Source organism: Salvelinus namaycush, chromosome 35 (genome assembly GCF_016432855.1).
Source record: "Salvelinus namaycush isolate Seneca chromosome 35, SaNama_1.0, whole genome shotgun sequence".
Lineage (NCBI taxonomy): Eukaryota > Metazoa > Chordata > Actinopteri > Salmoniformes > Salmonidae > Salvelinus > Salvelinus namaycush.
Window position 1 is genome coordinate 7,837,046 of NC_052341.1, and position 16,727 is coordinate 7,853,772.

At 48.3% G+C, this 16,727-nt stretch overlaps 1 protein-coding gene across 2 annotated transcripts; it reads right to left on the bottom strand.

Annotated features, from left to right (window-relative positions):
* Positions 1-286: 286 nt before the first annotated feature.
* On the bottom strand, positions 287-15,645 carry LOC120029524 (serine protease HTRA2, mitochondrial-like). 2 transcript variants are annotated; one of them, XM_038974783.1, is made up of 8 exons: positions 14,956-15,645; positions 14,415-14,619; positions 12,113-12,127; positions 11,625-11,804; positions 10,191-10,332; positions 9,889-9,958; positions 9,672-9,767; positions 287-2,508 (listed from the first exon to the last, which is right to left on the bottom strand). In XM_038974783.1, the coding sequence occupies exons 1-8, from the start codon at positions 15,429-15,431 to the stop codon at positions 2,343-2,345; spliced, it is 1,350 nt and encodes a 449-aa protein (XP_038830711.1). In that variant the 5' UTR covers positions 15,432-15,645; the 3' UTR covers positions 287-2,342. The 2 variants fall into 2 exon arrangements, with proteins under 2 accessions (XP_038830711.1, XP_038830710.1); XM_038974782.1 differs by lacking the exon at positions 12,113-12,127 and having other exon boundaries at positions 11,625-11,819.
* Positions 15,646-16,727: the final 1,082 nt, after the last annotated feature.

Here is a 16,727-nt window from a genome sequence, read left to right on the forward strand (position 1 = left end):
CTGCCTTCTTGACATTATAATCCAAATTTGCACTGACTAGCTTGACAGTTGATCACTACCTGGACATATGTAGTAGCCATTAACAAGTAAACTGGGGAGGGGGCGATTCCCCCAGAAATGTTTAAATATTTATTTCCTAATATTCACTCAGTTAAATTATTCAGTACTTTGAGAGTCACTTACAGGAATTGTGCTTATCCCAAAAATTGGCAACATAGTTTTAGCTTAAAAGCCCCAACGAGGGTCATTTTTAACCCAGATTTTTAATGATTGCAAAGAGACACTGTCAAGCAGTAACACTTATTTTATTAACCTTTCGTAAGAAATGGTTTAAATTCCCTAAAATAAAAAAATAAAAACGTGTAGTTAAATCTTGTTTTTGAACAGATATTTTGATCTTCATCCATAGCCACTTGTTATGAACATGTCTGTTATTAATTCAAAGTGTTTCTTTGGTACTCAGAGGCTGAGAAATTGGCAATTTAGCTAATCTGACATACCGGTACAACCTAAAATGGCCACCGGTAACAGACCTTTAGCTCTACTTTTCAATGCTATAGGCTATCAACTCAGTTCCAACTGCATCTGAAGAATGAGACTAGAGACATTGACTGTAAGGTAATATGTATTTGCATTTGTTATTTTTGAGTCTGTGGCTGTCACTCCCCTCGAGTGGCTAAATCTGGGTTGGTGACATATCCATATCTTTCCAGAGTTCATACTTCTCCATCTCTGACAAATTTGTTTACAATTGAGTCCACATTTTCAGCTCCAACACTTCAATTTTTAGAACATCATTTGAAGTGCAAATTAAAACAAAAAAAGACACCTTTTGCATGTGGAAATGTTGTATAATTACTTTCGGTATAAAAAAACCATGGAAATTAAACAACATTTTCAGTGAAAGTGTGTGGCCAAAAAAATAAAGGAAAATCACATGAGCACCACAATGTCTACTTCACCAATGCTCTAATAAGGTTATCCAGCACACAGCTTTGACCTACTACAGTAGTTTTGAATCCTAAGTAACCTGTCTATATGTTGTTTGAAGTACAATAGACCAACATAGCTACTGTAGTAGGTCAAAGCTGTCTGCTGGAACCCTTTGGTAGAGCATCACCGAAGTTAGGCATTGTGGTGCTCATGTTAATTTACTTTTTTGGCTTCAGACCAATCCCTACTTCTCACAACCCAACCTGAACCTTTAGAACCACAGTATTACAACCCAACCTGAGCCTGTCTTTAAGACACAGGCAGGAAGTAGAAAGGGAAATATGCTAACCTACTACCTGCTTTACCAACAAACAAAAAACAAGTAAAGTGTGTTGGACAGTAATCTCTCAGAGAGACTAACATATGAGGTTTTCTGTTCTGGGATGCTGAGATTGGTAGGACTGTATCTGACTTAGAAATATCAACATTTTTAAATAGTTTATTGTAGTGATTTTCAGTAAAAATATCGTGCACACGACTGATACAGTGTATTATAGTGAAAACCCTAATAGTTGTGCCTTTCAACCTTGGCCGGGATTTAATCTGATCGCGCTTGTAGACAATGCAACTTTTAAAGACAATTTCAACGCATTTGCAGAGATGGCATTAATGGTAAACGTTTCATATTTTGGCTGTATTAAAAATTACCTTTAAAATGTCAAGCATGCTATAATGCGGATCTACCACAGACCGGATTGAATCACACCCCTTCTTGGTTACAATTAAATCCCCAAACAATACAAGTCAATTGGTAGATGTACTGTATATTGATGTCATAACTGTAAATACTTCAGTGCAGAGTCTTATAGCTCAATATTTCAGTATAAGTATCTGCTTCATTATAAATCACATGGTCTGTTGAGGGCAGTGTCTTGGTTTGAACCCAATCAGTCACAACCAACTGTCACTTCCTTCAGCCTTCAGTTACAGTATCTGACTAATACTGTGTTTATCATAGCCCATCTTATCTTACGGCTGTAAACCCATGGTAGGCAGTGTTCGAGAGCATCAAAACTGTGATGTATCGTGTAAATTGTGACTGATGGATCTACAAATAATATTGTAGTAGTTATTTATGATACGAGGTGATTTGTATATCAGTCAGACTGGACTTGGCTTTAAAGTCGGCTGCTATGTGTTAATAGGCCATCTTATGTCTTACATGACTTCTGTCCTGTGGTATATTTAATGTGTAGAACCACACAGACAGTGATGTGATAGTCTGTCTCTAAGCATGTTGTGGGTGTGATCATTCAGTATCCCCGTCCTCTTCAGTGTACCAACTGTCCTCTTCTTCGTACACTACCTCTATATCATGCAGCTCCACTAACTGGCAACGTTTGATGACATCACTCTGTGAACTCTGGGGTCATGTGTAGTCTGAGTAGGTCCTGACCCCTTCTGATCACCATGGTGATGCTGTCGCTGGTCCTCACGGCATTGTAAATCTCCTCTGACGTGTTCACCTTGGTGCCGTTGATCTCCAGCACTATGTCACCTGGCTTCATACCTGCCCTGTGGAGGGTTATAACGACACTGTCAGCTAACGTCATGCCTGCCCTGTGGAGGGTTATAACGACACTATCACCTGGCTTCATACCTGCCCTGTGGAGGGTTATAACGACACTCACCTGGCTTCATACCTGCCCTGTGGAGGGTTATAACGACACTCACCTGGCTTCATACCTGCCCTGTGGAGGGTTATAACGACACTATCACCTGGCTTCATACCTGCCCTGTGGAGGGTTATAACGACACTCACCTGGCTTCATACCTGCCCTGTGGAGGGTTATAACGACACTGTCACCTGGCTTCATACCTGCCTTGTGGAGGGTTATAACGACACTGTCACCTGGCTTCATACCTGCCCTGTGGAGGGTTATAACGACACTCACCTGGCTTCATACCTGCCCTGTGGAGGGTTATAACGACACTGTCACCTGGCTTCATACCTGCCCTGTGGAGGGTTATAACGACACTCACCTGGCTTCATACCTGCCCTGTGGAGGGTTATAACGACACTATCACCTGGCTTCATACCTGCCCTGTGGAGGGTTATAACGACACTGTCACCTGGCTTCATACCTGCCCTGTGGAGGGTTATAACAACACTCACCTGGCTTCATACCTGCCCTGTGGAGGGTTATAACGACACCATCACCTAGCTTCATACCTGCCCTGTGGAGGGTTATAACGACACTGTCACCTAGCTTCATACCTGCCCTGTGGAGGGTTATAACGACACTATCACCTGGCTTCATACCTGCCCTGTGGAGGGTTATAACGACACCGTCACCTAGCTTCATACCTGCCCTGTGGAGGGTTATAACGACACTGTCACCTGGCTTCATACCTGCCCTGTGGAGGGTTATAACGACACTCACCTAGCTTCATACCTGCCCTGTGGAGGGTTATAACAACACTATCACCTAGCTTCATACCTGCCCTGTGGAGGGTTATAACGACACTGTCACCTAGCGTCATACCTGCCCTGTGGAGGGTTATAACGACACTGTCACCTGGCTTCATACCTGCCCTGTGGAGGGTTATAACGACACTCACCTAGCTTCATACCTGCCCTGTGGAGGGTTATAACAACACTATCACCTAGCTTCATACCTGCCCTGTGGAGGGTTATAACGACACTCACCTAGCTTCATACCTGCCCTGTGGAGGGTTATAACGACACTGTCACCTGGCTTCATACCTGCCCTGTGGAGGGTTATAACGACACTCACCTAGCTTCATACCTGCCCTGTGGAGGGTTATAACGACACCGTCACCTGGCTTCATACCTGCCCTGTGGAGGGTTATAACGACACCGTCACCTGGCTTCATACCTGCCCTGTGGAGGGTTATAACGAAACTCACCTAGCTTCATACCTGCCCTGTGGAGGGTTATAACAACACTCACCTAACGTCATACCTGCCCTGTGGAGGGTTATAACGACACTATCACCTGGCTTCATACCTGCCCTGTGGAGGGTTATAACGACACTCACCTGGCTTCATACCTGCCCTGTGGAGGGTTATAACGACACTGTCACCTGGCTTCATACCTGCCCTGTGGAGGGTTATAACGACACTCACCTGGCTTCATACCTGCCCTGTGGAGGGTTATAACGACACTATCACCTGGCTTCATACCTGCCCTGTGGAGGGTTATAACGACACTGTCACCTGGCTTCATACCTGCCCTGTGGAGGGTTATAACAACACTCACCTGGCTTCATACCTGCCCTGTGGAGGGTTATAACGACACCATCACCTAGCTTCATACCTGCCCTGTGGAGGGTTATAACGACACTGTCACCTGGCTTCATACCTGCCCTGTGGAGGGTTATAACGACACTCACCTAGCTTCATACCTGCCCAGTGGAGGGTTATAACAACACTATCACCTAGCTTCATACCTGCCCTGTGGAGGGTTATAACGACACTGTCACCTGGCTTCATACCTGCCCTGTGGAGGGTTATAACGACACTCACCTAGCTTCATACCTGCCCTGTGGAGGGTTATAACGACACTCACCTGGCTTCATACCTGCCCTGTGGAGGGTTATAACGACACCGTCACCTGGCTTCATACCTGCCCTGTGGAGGGTTATAACGAAACTCACCTAGCTTCATACCTGCCCTGTGGAGGGTTATAACAACACTATCACCTAGCTTCATACCTGCCCTGTGGAGGGTTATAACGACACTCACCTAACGTCATGCCTGCCCTGTGGAGGGTTATAACGACACTCACCTGGCTTCATACCTGCCCTGTGGAGGGTTATAACGACACTGTCACCTGGCTTCATACCTGCCCTGTGGAGGGTTATAACGAAACTCACCTAGCTTCATACCTGCCCTGTGGAGGGTTATAACAACACTATCACCTAGCTTCATACCTGCCCTGTGGAGGGTTATAACGACACTCACCTAACGTCATGCCTGCCCTGTGGAGGGTTATAACGACACTCACCTGGCTTCATACCTGCCCTGTGGAGGGTTATAACGACACTGTCACCTGGCTTCATACCTGCCCTGTGGAGGGTTATAACGACACTCACCTGGCTTCATACCTGCCCTGTGGAGGGTTATAACGACACTCACCTGGCTTCATACCTGCCCTGTGGAGGGTTATAACGACACTCACCTGGCTTCATACCTGCCCTGTGGAGGGTTATAACGACACTATCACCTGGCTTCATACCTGCCCTGTGGAGGGTTATAACGACACTATCACCTGGCTTCATACCTGCCCTGTGGAGGGTTATAACGACACTCACCTGGCTTCATACCTGCCCTGTGGAGGGTTATAACGACACTGTCACCTGGCTTCATACCTGCCCTGTGGAGGGTTATAACGACACTCACCTGGCTTCATACCTGCCCTGTGGAGGGTTATAACGACACTCACCTGGCTTCATACCTGCCCTGTGGAGGGTTATAACGACACTATCACCTGGCTTCATACCTGCCCTGTGGAGGGTTATAACGACACTGTCACCTGGCTTCATACCTGCCCTGTGGAGGGTTATAACAACACTCACCTGGCTTCATACCTGCCCTGTGGAGGGTTACAACGACACCATCACCTAGCTTCATACCTGCCCTGTGGAGGGTTATAACGACACTGTCACCTGGCTTCATACCTGCCCTGTGGAGGGTTATAACGACACTCACCTAGCTTCATACCTGCCCTGTGGAGGGTTATAACAACACTATCACCTAGCTTCATACCTGCCCTGTGGAGGGTTATAACGACACTCACCTAGCTTCATACCTGCCCTGTGGAGGGTTATAACGACACTCACCTGGCTTCATACCTGCCCTGTGGAGGGTTATAACGACACCGTCACCTGGCTTCATACCTGCCCTGTGGAGGGTTATAACGAAACTCACCTAGCTTCATACCTGCCCTGTGGAGGGTTATAACAACACTATCACCTAGCTTCATACCTGCCCTGTGGAGGGTTATAACGACACTCACCTAACGTCATGCCTGCCCTGTGGAGGGTTATAACGACACTCACCTGGCTTCATACCTGCCCTGTGGAGGGTTATAACGACACTCACCTGGCTTCATACCTGCCCTGTGGAGGGTTATAACGACACTATCACCTGGCTTCATACCTGCCCTGTGGAGGGTTATAACGACACTATCACCTGGCTTCATACCTGCCCTGTGGAGGGTTATAACGACACTGTCACCTGGCTTCATACCTGCCCTGTGGAGGGTTATAACGACACTGTCACCTGGCTTCATACCTGCCCTGTGGAGGGTTATAACGACACTGTCACCTGGCTTCATACCTGCCCTGTGGAGGATTATAACGACACTGTCACCTAGCTTCATACCTGCCCTGTGGAGGGTTATAACGACACCATCACCTGGCTTCATACCTGCCCTGTGGAGGGTTATAACGACACCATCACCTAGCTTCATACCTGCCCTGTGGAGGGTTATAACGACACTGTCACCTGGCTTCATACCTGCCCTGTGGAGGGTTATAACGACACTCACCTAGCTTCATACCTGCCCTGTGGAGGGTTATAACGACACTCACCTGGCTTCATACCTGCCCTGTGGAGGGTTATAACGACACTCACCTAACGTCATGCCTGCCCTGTGGAGGGTTATAACAACACTATCACCTAGCTTCATACCTGCCCTGTGGAGGGTTATAACGACACTGTCACCTGGCTTCATACCTGCCCTGTGGAGGGTTATAACGACACTCACCTAGCTTCATACCTGCCCTGTGGAGGGTTATAACGACACTCACCTGGCTTCATACCTGCCCTGTGGAGGGTTATAACGACACCGTCACCTGGCTTCATACCTGCCCTGTGGAGGGTTATAACGAAACTCACCTAGCTTCATACCTGCCCTGTGGAGGGTTATAACAACACTATCACCTAGCTTCATACCTGCCCTGTGGAGGGTTATAACGACACTCACCTAACGTCATGCCTGCCCTGTGGAGGGTTATAACGACACTCACCTGGCTTCATACCTGCCCTGTGGAGGGTTATAACGACACTGTCACCTGGCTTCATACCTGCCCTGTGGAGGGTTATAACGAAACTCACCTAGCTTCATACCTGCCCTGTGGAGGGTTATAACAACACTATCACCTAGCTTCATACCTGCCCTGTGGAGGGTTATAACGACACTCACCTAACGTCATGCCTGCCCTGTGGAGGGTTATAACGACACTCACCTGGCTTCATACCTGCCCTGTGGAGGGTTATAACGACACTGTCACCTGGCTTCATACCTGCCCTGTGGAGGGTTATAACGACACTCACCTGGCTTCATACCTGCCCTGTGGAGGGTTATAACGACACTCACCTGGCTTCATACCTGCCCTGTGGAGGGTTATAACGACACTCACCTGGCTTCATACCTGCCCTGTGGAGGGTTATAACGACACTCACCTGGCTTCATACCTGCCCTGTGGAGGGTTATAACGACACTATCACCTGGCTTCATACCTGCCCTGTGGAGGGTTATAACGACACTATCACCTGGCTTCATACCTGCCCTGTGGAGGGTTATAACGACACTCACCTGGCTTCATACCTGCCCTGTGGAGGGTTATAACGACACTGTCACCTGGCTTCATACCTGCCCTGTGGAGGGTTATAACGACACTCACCTGGCTTCATACCTGCCCTGTGGAGGGTTATAACGACACTCACCTGGCTTCATACCTGCCCTGTGGAGGGTTATAACGACACTATCACCTGGCTTCATACCTGCCCTGTGGAGGGTTATAACGACACTGTCACCTGGCTTCATACCTGCCCTGTGGAGGGTTATAACAACACTCACCTGGCTTCATACCTGCCCTGTGGAGGGTTATAACGACACCATCACCTAGCTTCATACCTGCCCTGTGGAGGGTTATAACGACACTGTCACCTGGCTTCATACCTGCCCTGTGGAGGGTTATAACGACACTCACCTAGCTTCATACCTGCCCTGTGGAGGGTTATAACAACACTATCACCTAGCTTCATACCTGCCCTGTGGAGGGTTATAACGACACTCACCTAGCTTCATACCTGCCCTGTGGAGGGTTATAACGACACTCACCTGGCTTCATACCTGCCCTGTGGAGGGTTATAACGACACCGTCACCTGGCTTCATACCTGCCCTGTGGAGGGTTATAACGAAACTCACCTAGCTTCATACCTGCCCTGTGGAGGGTTATAACAACACTATCACCTAGCTTCATACCTGCCCTGTGGAGGGTTATAACGACACTCACCTAACGTCATGCCTGCCCTGTGGAGGGTTATAACGACACTCACCTGGCTTCATACCTGCCCTGTGGAGGGTTATAACGACACTCACCTGGCTTCATACCTGCCCTGTGGAGGGTTATAACGACACTATCACCTGGCTTCATACCTGCCCTGTGGAGGGTTATAACGACACTATCACCTGGCTTCATACCTGCCCTGTGGAGGGTTATAACGACACTGTCACCTGGCTTCATACCTGCCCTGTGGAGGGTTATAACGACACTGTCACCTGGCTTCATACCTGCCCTGTGGAGGGTTATAACGACACTGTCACCTGGCTTCATACCTGCCCTGTGGAGGATTATAACGACACTATCACCTAGCTTCATACCTGCCCTGTGGAGGGTTATAACGACACTATCACCTGGCTTCATACCTGCCCTGTGGAGGGTTATAACGACACCATCACCTAGCTTCATACCTGCCCTGTGGAGGGTTATAACGACACTGTCACCTGGCTTCATACCTGCCCTGTGGAGGGTTATAACGACACTCACCTAGCTTCATACCTGCCCTGTGGAGGGTTATAACGACACTCACCTGGCTTCATACCTGCCCTGTGGAGGGTTATAACGACACTCACCTAACGTCATGCCTGCCCTGTGGAGGGTTATAACACTATCACCTAGCTTCATACCTGCCCTGTGGAGGGTTATAACAACTCACCTAACGTCATGCCTGCCCTGTGGAGGGTTATAACAACACTATCACCTGGCTTCATACCTGTCCTGTGGAGGGTTATAACGACACTAACCTAGCTTCATACCTGCCCTGTGGAGGGTTATAACGACACTCACCTAACGTCATGCCTGCCCTGTGGAGGGTTATAACGACACTATCACCTGGCTTCATACCTGCCCTGTGGAGGGTTATAACGACACTCACCTAACGTCATGCCTGCCCTGTGGAGGGTTATAACAACACTATCACCTGGCTTCATACCTGTCCTGTGGAGGGTTATAACGACACTCACCTAGCTTCATACCTGCCCTGTGGAGGGTTATAACGACACTCACCTAGCTTCATACCTGCCCTGTGGAGGGTTATAACGACACTCACCTAGCTTCATACCTGCCCTGTGGAGGGTTATAACAACACTATCACCTGGCTTCATACCTGCCCTGTGGAGGGTTATAACGACACTCACCTGGCTTCATACCTGCCCTGTGGAGGGTTATAACGACACCATCACCTAGCGTCATACCTGCCCTGTGGAGGGTTATAACGACACCATCACCTAGCTTCATACCTGCCCTGGAATTGTGCATTCCACATTCGTTCATTCTTAAGTGTATTTCACTGACGCATGAAGAAAGAATAAACAATGTACACATCACAGAGACCTTATACACGGACATTACACGGTGCTCACCTGTTGGCTGGAGAGCCCATGATGACCCGGTGGATCATGATCCCGTAAGTGACATCAGGGAAGGAGGGGTCCCTCAGCTTCAACTCGGCAATGATACTGCAACAGAATAGACATCCAACTATGACTAAATCCTCCACTGTCATTCATCCTACCCCAGGTAGGTGATAGCTTTCCTGTTAACTCAGGTGCAGCGCAATAGCTGTCATATGACCTTTACCTTGGAGTCAGGGTCAGCATCATGACACCGATGTATCTCCGCTTGGTGTCCAACACCCCCAACTGAGACTCTAGGAGAGACAATCACAAAAACCTTACACTTCCAAAAAGTGCAAATAACTTAAAAGGTAGGGGGTCTATGGTCTTATTAAACTGGTCTCAGACCTGTTGGTGGTGTCTGACCTAGTCCTATTGTCACACAATGACCATAAGAGCCAACATAGGGAATTGGCTCTTACTAGCTCTGACAAACATATCTGGGACCAGGCTATGGCCCTTTGTCAGCACGGTAAAGTAACTCACTCTTCTTGTCGGAAGCTTGGTTCAGGAAGTGTTTGACATGATCCGAGGGGATCGCGAAGGAGATCCCTGCCGTCACCTTCATGGTGTTGATGCCGATCACCTCACCGTCCAGATTAATCAGAGGCCCTCCAGAATTCCCAAACTGCAAGACAGAACAATCCAGAAGCATTATTGATCACGTCATACATTTGGAGAACATAAGGCTTTACTCTTACTAGCCCTGGTTTTGCAGAGGGGCTTGTGATGTGTGGTTGTTCATACAACTTGTTCCTTACAAGCTGGACGCACCGATTGTACATTTATCTGGATAAGAGTGTCTACTAAATTACTACTGGCAATTAGTTCACATCCATGACCAGACCAGTGGATTTACGTCGACGGCTGTGGACCGCAATGCTTTACTAGCAGGTTAGGGTCACTGTCAATGCTTTACTAGCAGGTTAGGGTCACTGTCAATGCTTTACTAGCAGGTTAGGGTTACTGTCAATGCTTTACTAGCAGGTTAGGGTCACTGTCAATGCTTTACTAGCAGGTTGGGGTCACTGTCAATGCTTTACTAGCAGGTTGGGGTTACTGTCAATGCTTTACTAGCAGGTTGGGGTTACTGTCAATGCTTTACTAGCAGGTTAGGGTTACTGTCAATGCTTTACTAGCAGGTTAGGGTCACAGTCAATGCTTTACTAGCAGGTTAGGGTCACAGTCAATGCTTTACTAGCAGGTTAGGGTCACAGTCAATGCTTTACTAGCAGGTTAGGGTCACAGTCAATGCTTTACTAGCAGGTTAGGGTCACTGTCAATGCTTTACTAGCAGGTTAGGGTCACAGTCAATGCTTTACTAGCAGGTTAGGGTCACAGTCAATGCTTTACTAGCAGGTTAGGGTCACTGTCAATGCTTTACTAGCAGGTTAGGGTTACTGTCAATGCTTTACTAGCAGGTTAGGGTCACTGTCAATGCTTTACTAGCAGGTTAGGGTTACTGTCAATGCTTTACTAGCAGGTTAGGGTTACTGTCAATGCTTTACTAGCAGGTTAGGGTCACAGTCAATGCTTTACTAGCAGGTTAGGGTCACAGTCAATGCTTTACTAGCAGGTTAGGGTTACTGTCAATGCTTTACTAGCAGGTTAGGGTCACTGTCAATGCTTTACTAGCAGGTTAGGGTCACTGTCAATGCTTTACTAGCAGGTTAGGGTCACAGTCAATGCTTTACTAGCAGGTTAGGGTCACAGTCAATGCTTTACTAGCAGGTTAGGGTCACTGTCAATGCTTTACTAGCAGGTTAGGGTTACTGTCAATGCTTTACTAGCAGGCTAGGGTTACAGTCAATGCTTTACTAGCAGGTTAGGGTTACTGTCAATGCTTTACTAGCAGGTTAGGGTTACTGTCAATGCTTTACTAGCAGGTTAGGGTTACTGTAAACAGACCAGGGTACTCACATCGATGGCAGCGTCTGTCTGGATATAGTCCATGTTGGGTTTGGACAGACCCAGCTCCTTGCTGCCCCGCTGGACTGAAGAGACGATACCTGACGTGATGGTGTTCCTCAGGGCAAACGGGCTGCCCATGGCAACCACAAACTCCCCCTGACGCACATCCGACGACAGCCCCAGAGAGAGGGTAGGGAGAGGGTGCTACAGAGAGGAGAGAGTCACAGTTAGAGGGTAGGGAGAGGGTGCTACAGAGAGGAGAGAGACACAGTTAGAGGGTAGGGAGAGGGTGCTACAGAGAGGAGAGAGACACAGTTAGAGGGTAGGGAGAGGGGGCTACAGAGAGGAGAGAGACACAGTTAGAGGGTAGGGAGAGGGTGCTACAGAGAGGAGAGAGACACAGTTAGAGGGTAGGGAGAGGGTGCTACAGAGAGGAGAGAGACACAGTTAGAGGGTAGGGAGAGGGTGCTACAGAGAGGAGAGAGACACAGTTAGAGGGTAGGGAGAGGGTGCTACAGAGAGGAGAGGGTGCTACAGAGGAGATACGGAGAGGGTGCTACAGAGAGGAGAGGGATACGGAGAGGAGAGGGTGATACAAAGAGGAGAGGGATACGGAGAGGAGAGGGTGATACAAAGAGGAGAGGGATACGGAGAGAAGAGGGATACGGAGAGGAGAGAGAGAGAGACGGAGAGGGTGCTACAGAGGAGAGAGATACGGAGAGGGTGCTACAGAGAGGAGAGGGTGCTAGAGAGAGGAGAGGGTGCTACAGAGAGGAGAGGGTGCTACAGAGAGGAGAGGGTGCTACAGAGAGGAGAGAGAGACGGAGAGGGTGCTACAGAGAGGAGAGAGAGACGGAGAGGGTGCTACAGAGAGGAGAGAGAGAGATGGAGAGGGTGCTACAGAGAGGAGAGGGTGCTAGCGAGAGGAGAGACGGAGCTACAGAGAGGAGAGACGGAGCTACAGAGAGGAGAGACGGAGCTACAGAGAGGAGAGACGGAGCTACAGAGAGGAGAGACGGAGCTACAGAGAGGAGAGACGGAGCTACAGAGAGGAGAGACGGAGCTACAGAGAGGAGAGACGGAGCTACAGAGAGGAGAGACGGAGCTACAGAGAGGAGAGACGGAGCTACAGAGAGGAGAGACGGAGCTACAGAGAGGAGAGAGAGAGACGGAGCTACAGAGAGGAGAGAGAGAGACGGAGCTACAGAGAGGAGAGAGAGAGACGGAGCTACAGAGAGGAGAGAGAGAGACGGAGCTACAGAGAGGAGAGAGAGAGACGGAGCTACAGAGAGGAGAGAGAGAGACGGAGCTACAGAGAGGAGAGAGAGAGAGAGAGACGGAGCTACAGAGAGGAGAGAGAGAGAGAGAGACGGAGCTACAGAGAGGAGAGAGAGAGAGAGAGACGGAGCTACAGAGAGGAGAGAGAGAGAGAGAGAGACGGAGCTACAGAGAGGAGAGAGAGAGAGAGAGACGGAGCTACAGAGAGGAGAGAGAGAGAGAGAGACGGAGCTACAGAGAGGAGAGAGAGAGAGAGAGACGGAGCTACAGAGAGGAGAGAGAGAGAGAGAGACGGAGCTACAGAGAGGAGAGAGAGAGAGAGAGACGGAGCTACAGAGAGGAGAGAGAGAGAGAGAGACGGAGCTACAGAGAGGAGAGAGAGAGAGAGAGACGGAGCTACAGAGAGGAGAGAGAGAGAGAGAGACGGAGCTACAGAGAGGAGAGAGAGAGAGAGAGACGGAGCTACAGAGAGGAGAGAGAGAGAGAGAGACGGAGCTACAGAGAGGAGAGAGAGAGAGAGAGACGGAGCTACAGAGAGGAGAGAGAGAGAGAGAGACGGAGCTACAGAGAGGAGAGAGAGAGAGAGAGACGGAGCTACAGAGAGGAGAGAGAGAGAGAGAGACGGAGCTACAGAGAGGAGAGAGAGAGAGAGAGACGGAGCTACAGAGAGGAGAGAGAGAGAGAGAGACGGAGCTACAGAGAGGAGAGAGAGAGAGAGAGACGGAGCTACAGAGAGGAGAGAGAGAGAGAGACGGAGCTACAGAGAGGAGAGAGAGAGAGAGACGGAGCTACAGAGAGGAGAGAGAGAGAGAGACGGAGCTACAGAGAGGAGAGAGAGAGAGAGACGGAGCTACAGAGAGGAGAGAGAGAGAGAGACGGAGCTACAGAGAGGAGAGAGAGAGAGAGACGGAGCTACAGAGAGGAGAGAGAGAGAGAGACGGAGCTACAGAGAGGAGAGAGAGAGAGAGACGGAGCTACAGAGAGGAGAGAGAGAGAGAGGCGGAGCTACAGAGAGGAGAGAGAGAGAGAGACGGAGCTACAGAGAGGAGAGAGAGAGACGGAGCTACAGAGAGGAGAGAGAGAGACGGAGCTACAGAGGGGAGAGAGAGAGACGGAGCTACAGAGAGGAGAGAGAGAGACGGAGCTACAGAGAGGAGAGAGAGAGACGGAGCTACAGAGAGGAGAGAGAGAGACGGAGCTACAGAGAGGAGAGAGAGAGACGGAGCTACAGAGAGGAGAGAGAGAGGGAGCTACAGAGAGGAGAGAGAGAGACGGAGATACAGAGAGGAGAGAGACGGAGAGGGTGCTACAGAGAGGAGAGAGACGGAGAGGGTGCTACAGAGAGGAAAGGGTGCTACAGAGGAGAGAGACGGAGAGGAGAGGGTGCTGCAGAGGGTGATACAGAGAGGAGACAGAAAGGGTGCTACAGAGAGTAGAGGGTGCTACAGAGGGTGATACAGAGAGGAGAGAGACAGACCGAGAGGGTAGGGTGAGTGTCATGTCTCAATCATAACCTCTTACCTGGGCATTGATTTTTATAGTGGCTATGTCCGCCACCTGATCGACGTCTTGCACAGTGGCGTTATACGTCTCCCCATTGGTTAGCTTGACCCGGACTCCTCTCTTATTGGCCACTACATGGGCATTGGTGACTATGAGCCCATCACTGCTGACAATGAACCCAGAACCGTTGGAGATGGGGACTTCCCGCCCGGAGAACGGGTGCCTGTCAGTATCATAGTTGAACATTATATGTTAAGTTATTGTTCATTGGTTATAATGGACATTTAGAACGCCATTTCGCAACACCCCTAGATACACACACACATTGAAAGTCACAGGGTCAGCTGCAGTGCGGAGTCCCTGGATGGAGAGCAATTGTTGGTCAGGGTTTATCATCAACTTGGTCTCAGATCTGTATGTGCTCTTGCCAACATTGCCAATCCAAACATGACATGATAATCAGTGACAATGAGTTGGTACGATAGCACAAACGGGACTGGCACTATTGTATTTTGTTATCAAAACAAACTAGCCTATCAAAGCGGTCATGTGATCTTACCGGCCGACGATTTCAATATACACGACAGCGGGCGTAGCTTTTTCCACCACATCCGCAATGAAGTTGAACTTGAATCGTGGACTGTCGGGTTTAAAAGGAGAGGCACAGTGGGCTGTTGGCAAGACACGTTCTAGGAACGAATCACAAAGTAGACCTCTCCTCTCACAAGCGTGGTTTTCCTCGTCCCCTCTGAAATGCAGAACTGCTGCACTACCGAGTCCCAACCCAACAGCAACTGACTTGAGGAGAGTAGTCCGCTCTGAGCCACTGCCCCTGCCGCCTCCTGCGCTCCAAATGATCGGAACATTGTTGACATGACAGGTGTTTGCGTCTCCCGTTGAGTGCTGTTTGTAACCGACAGAAGCACCGGAAACTCGTCCTAGTGTTCGCTCGTTCAAAATGTTACATTTTCGGAGATATTCCCCAGTGTACCTCCTGATTATCCAGAAGAGCGGACGATTGACATGTGTTGACATGTTGTTGCATCAGTCAGAATGCAGTAAAATAACTTTTACAACTAATTCAACAATTCACACTCCTTTCTTGACCATATGGATCTACAACTCTTTCTGACGTTAGTAACCTACGGATTTATAAAAACGTAATCATAAAACAATAAAAACTGTGGCTACTAGCTAGACGTACCAGCTCTCAGATCACGACCTAACAGGTCGAAAAAATAACCAGCGTCTCGTCAGTAACACAAAAAAAAGTACTTCCGGGTCACAGAATTTCAGAAACGTTCTAATTATAAGCCCCGCACGCAATAGAAGTGTCAACCTGTATTTATTCATAAAATATGAAAAATGATTATCTAAACATTAACAATGATTCATATTCGTTCATATTTAAGTGACATTGGAATTACATTTGGGTTTTAAAACATGTTCCAAAGTCAAATAAATGCCCCCAATGCAACATAGTGTATATAAAATACATATAGGCTTATAGAGAGAACTATTCTAGGTGCCGAAGTAAGTGGAGTTGGGATTGCTCACTAGGGTCTGTGGAATCTCTACATAGTGTTATTTCATGGGGGAGTGAGGTCTAAATGCCTAGCAGTACTTTCTACTCCACCCACTCTATTCACTGCAATGCAGGCCTATAGGTGATTAGTTACTTAAACAACACAACGTCAACGGTGAACTGGCAGACCTGTTAACAACCTAGATTAACCTAATGATGATGAGCCAGTTGCACCTTTTACACATTTAAATCAGTAATTCTCTTTAGTTGAGATTTTCCCCCATGTAGTTATACTTTTTTTACATAATAACATTATGCAAAGCTGCAAAAAAATTATTTTGTATGTTACAGTCAATTAACAGCATTCTTACAGTGTTACTGTGCAAAATCCCAAAACCGGAAGTCTTAATGTTGCTGCTGTGACGCTAATTTATGTTCAACCTTGATCGAGAAACACTTTTCACGCCACTTCCGGTGACTTATTCTTATCAGGTTAGGAGAATTAGGCGACACCGTCCTAACCAAGATCACCACCATAGAGAATGATAGAAACCTCTAGTGGCCAAAATGCCATTTTAGTATGGGTAGCACCATTGAGGACTATCACCATTTTAATGTAGTCAATTGGGAGAGGGTTTCCTAAGGTTAGGGAAAGAGTTAGGGTTAGCTAAAATTCAAAAAAATAAACTTTTGATGTCAATTTGACCAAAGCTGTATCCCGTCAGGACATTACCCTGTGCGGTGGGCTGTAAAACTTATAAGGGTTGCGTTCCTGCCCGACTACATTGCAGATACCTTGACGGCCC

What these genes read in the sequence shown, in the direction of transcription:
- LOC120029524 (XM_038974782.1), bottom strand. Translation starts at nt 15,431, where the DNA reads ATGTCAACACATGTCAATCGTCCGCTCTTCTGGATAATCAGGAGGTAC. An exon ending in ATGCTGACCCTGACTCCAAG is followed by an intron (nt 9,768 to 9,888) that starts GTAAAGGTCATA and finishes ATTCTGTTGCAG; the next exon opens with TATCATTGCCGAGTTGAAGC. An exon ending in ATGGGCTCTCCAGCCAACAG is followed by an intron (nt 2,509 to 9,671) that starts GTGAGCACCGTG and finishes AACCCTCCACAG; the next exon opens with GGCAGGTATGAAGCCAGGTG.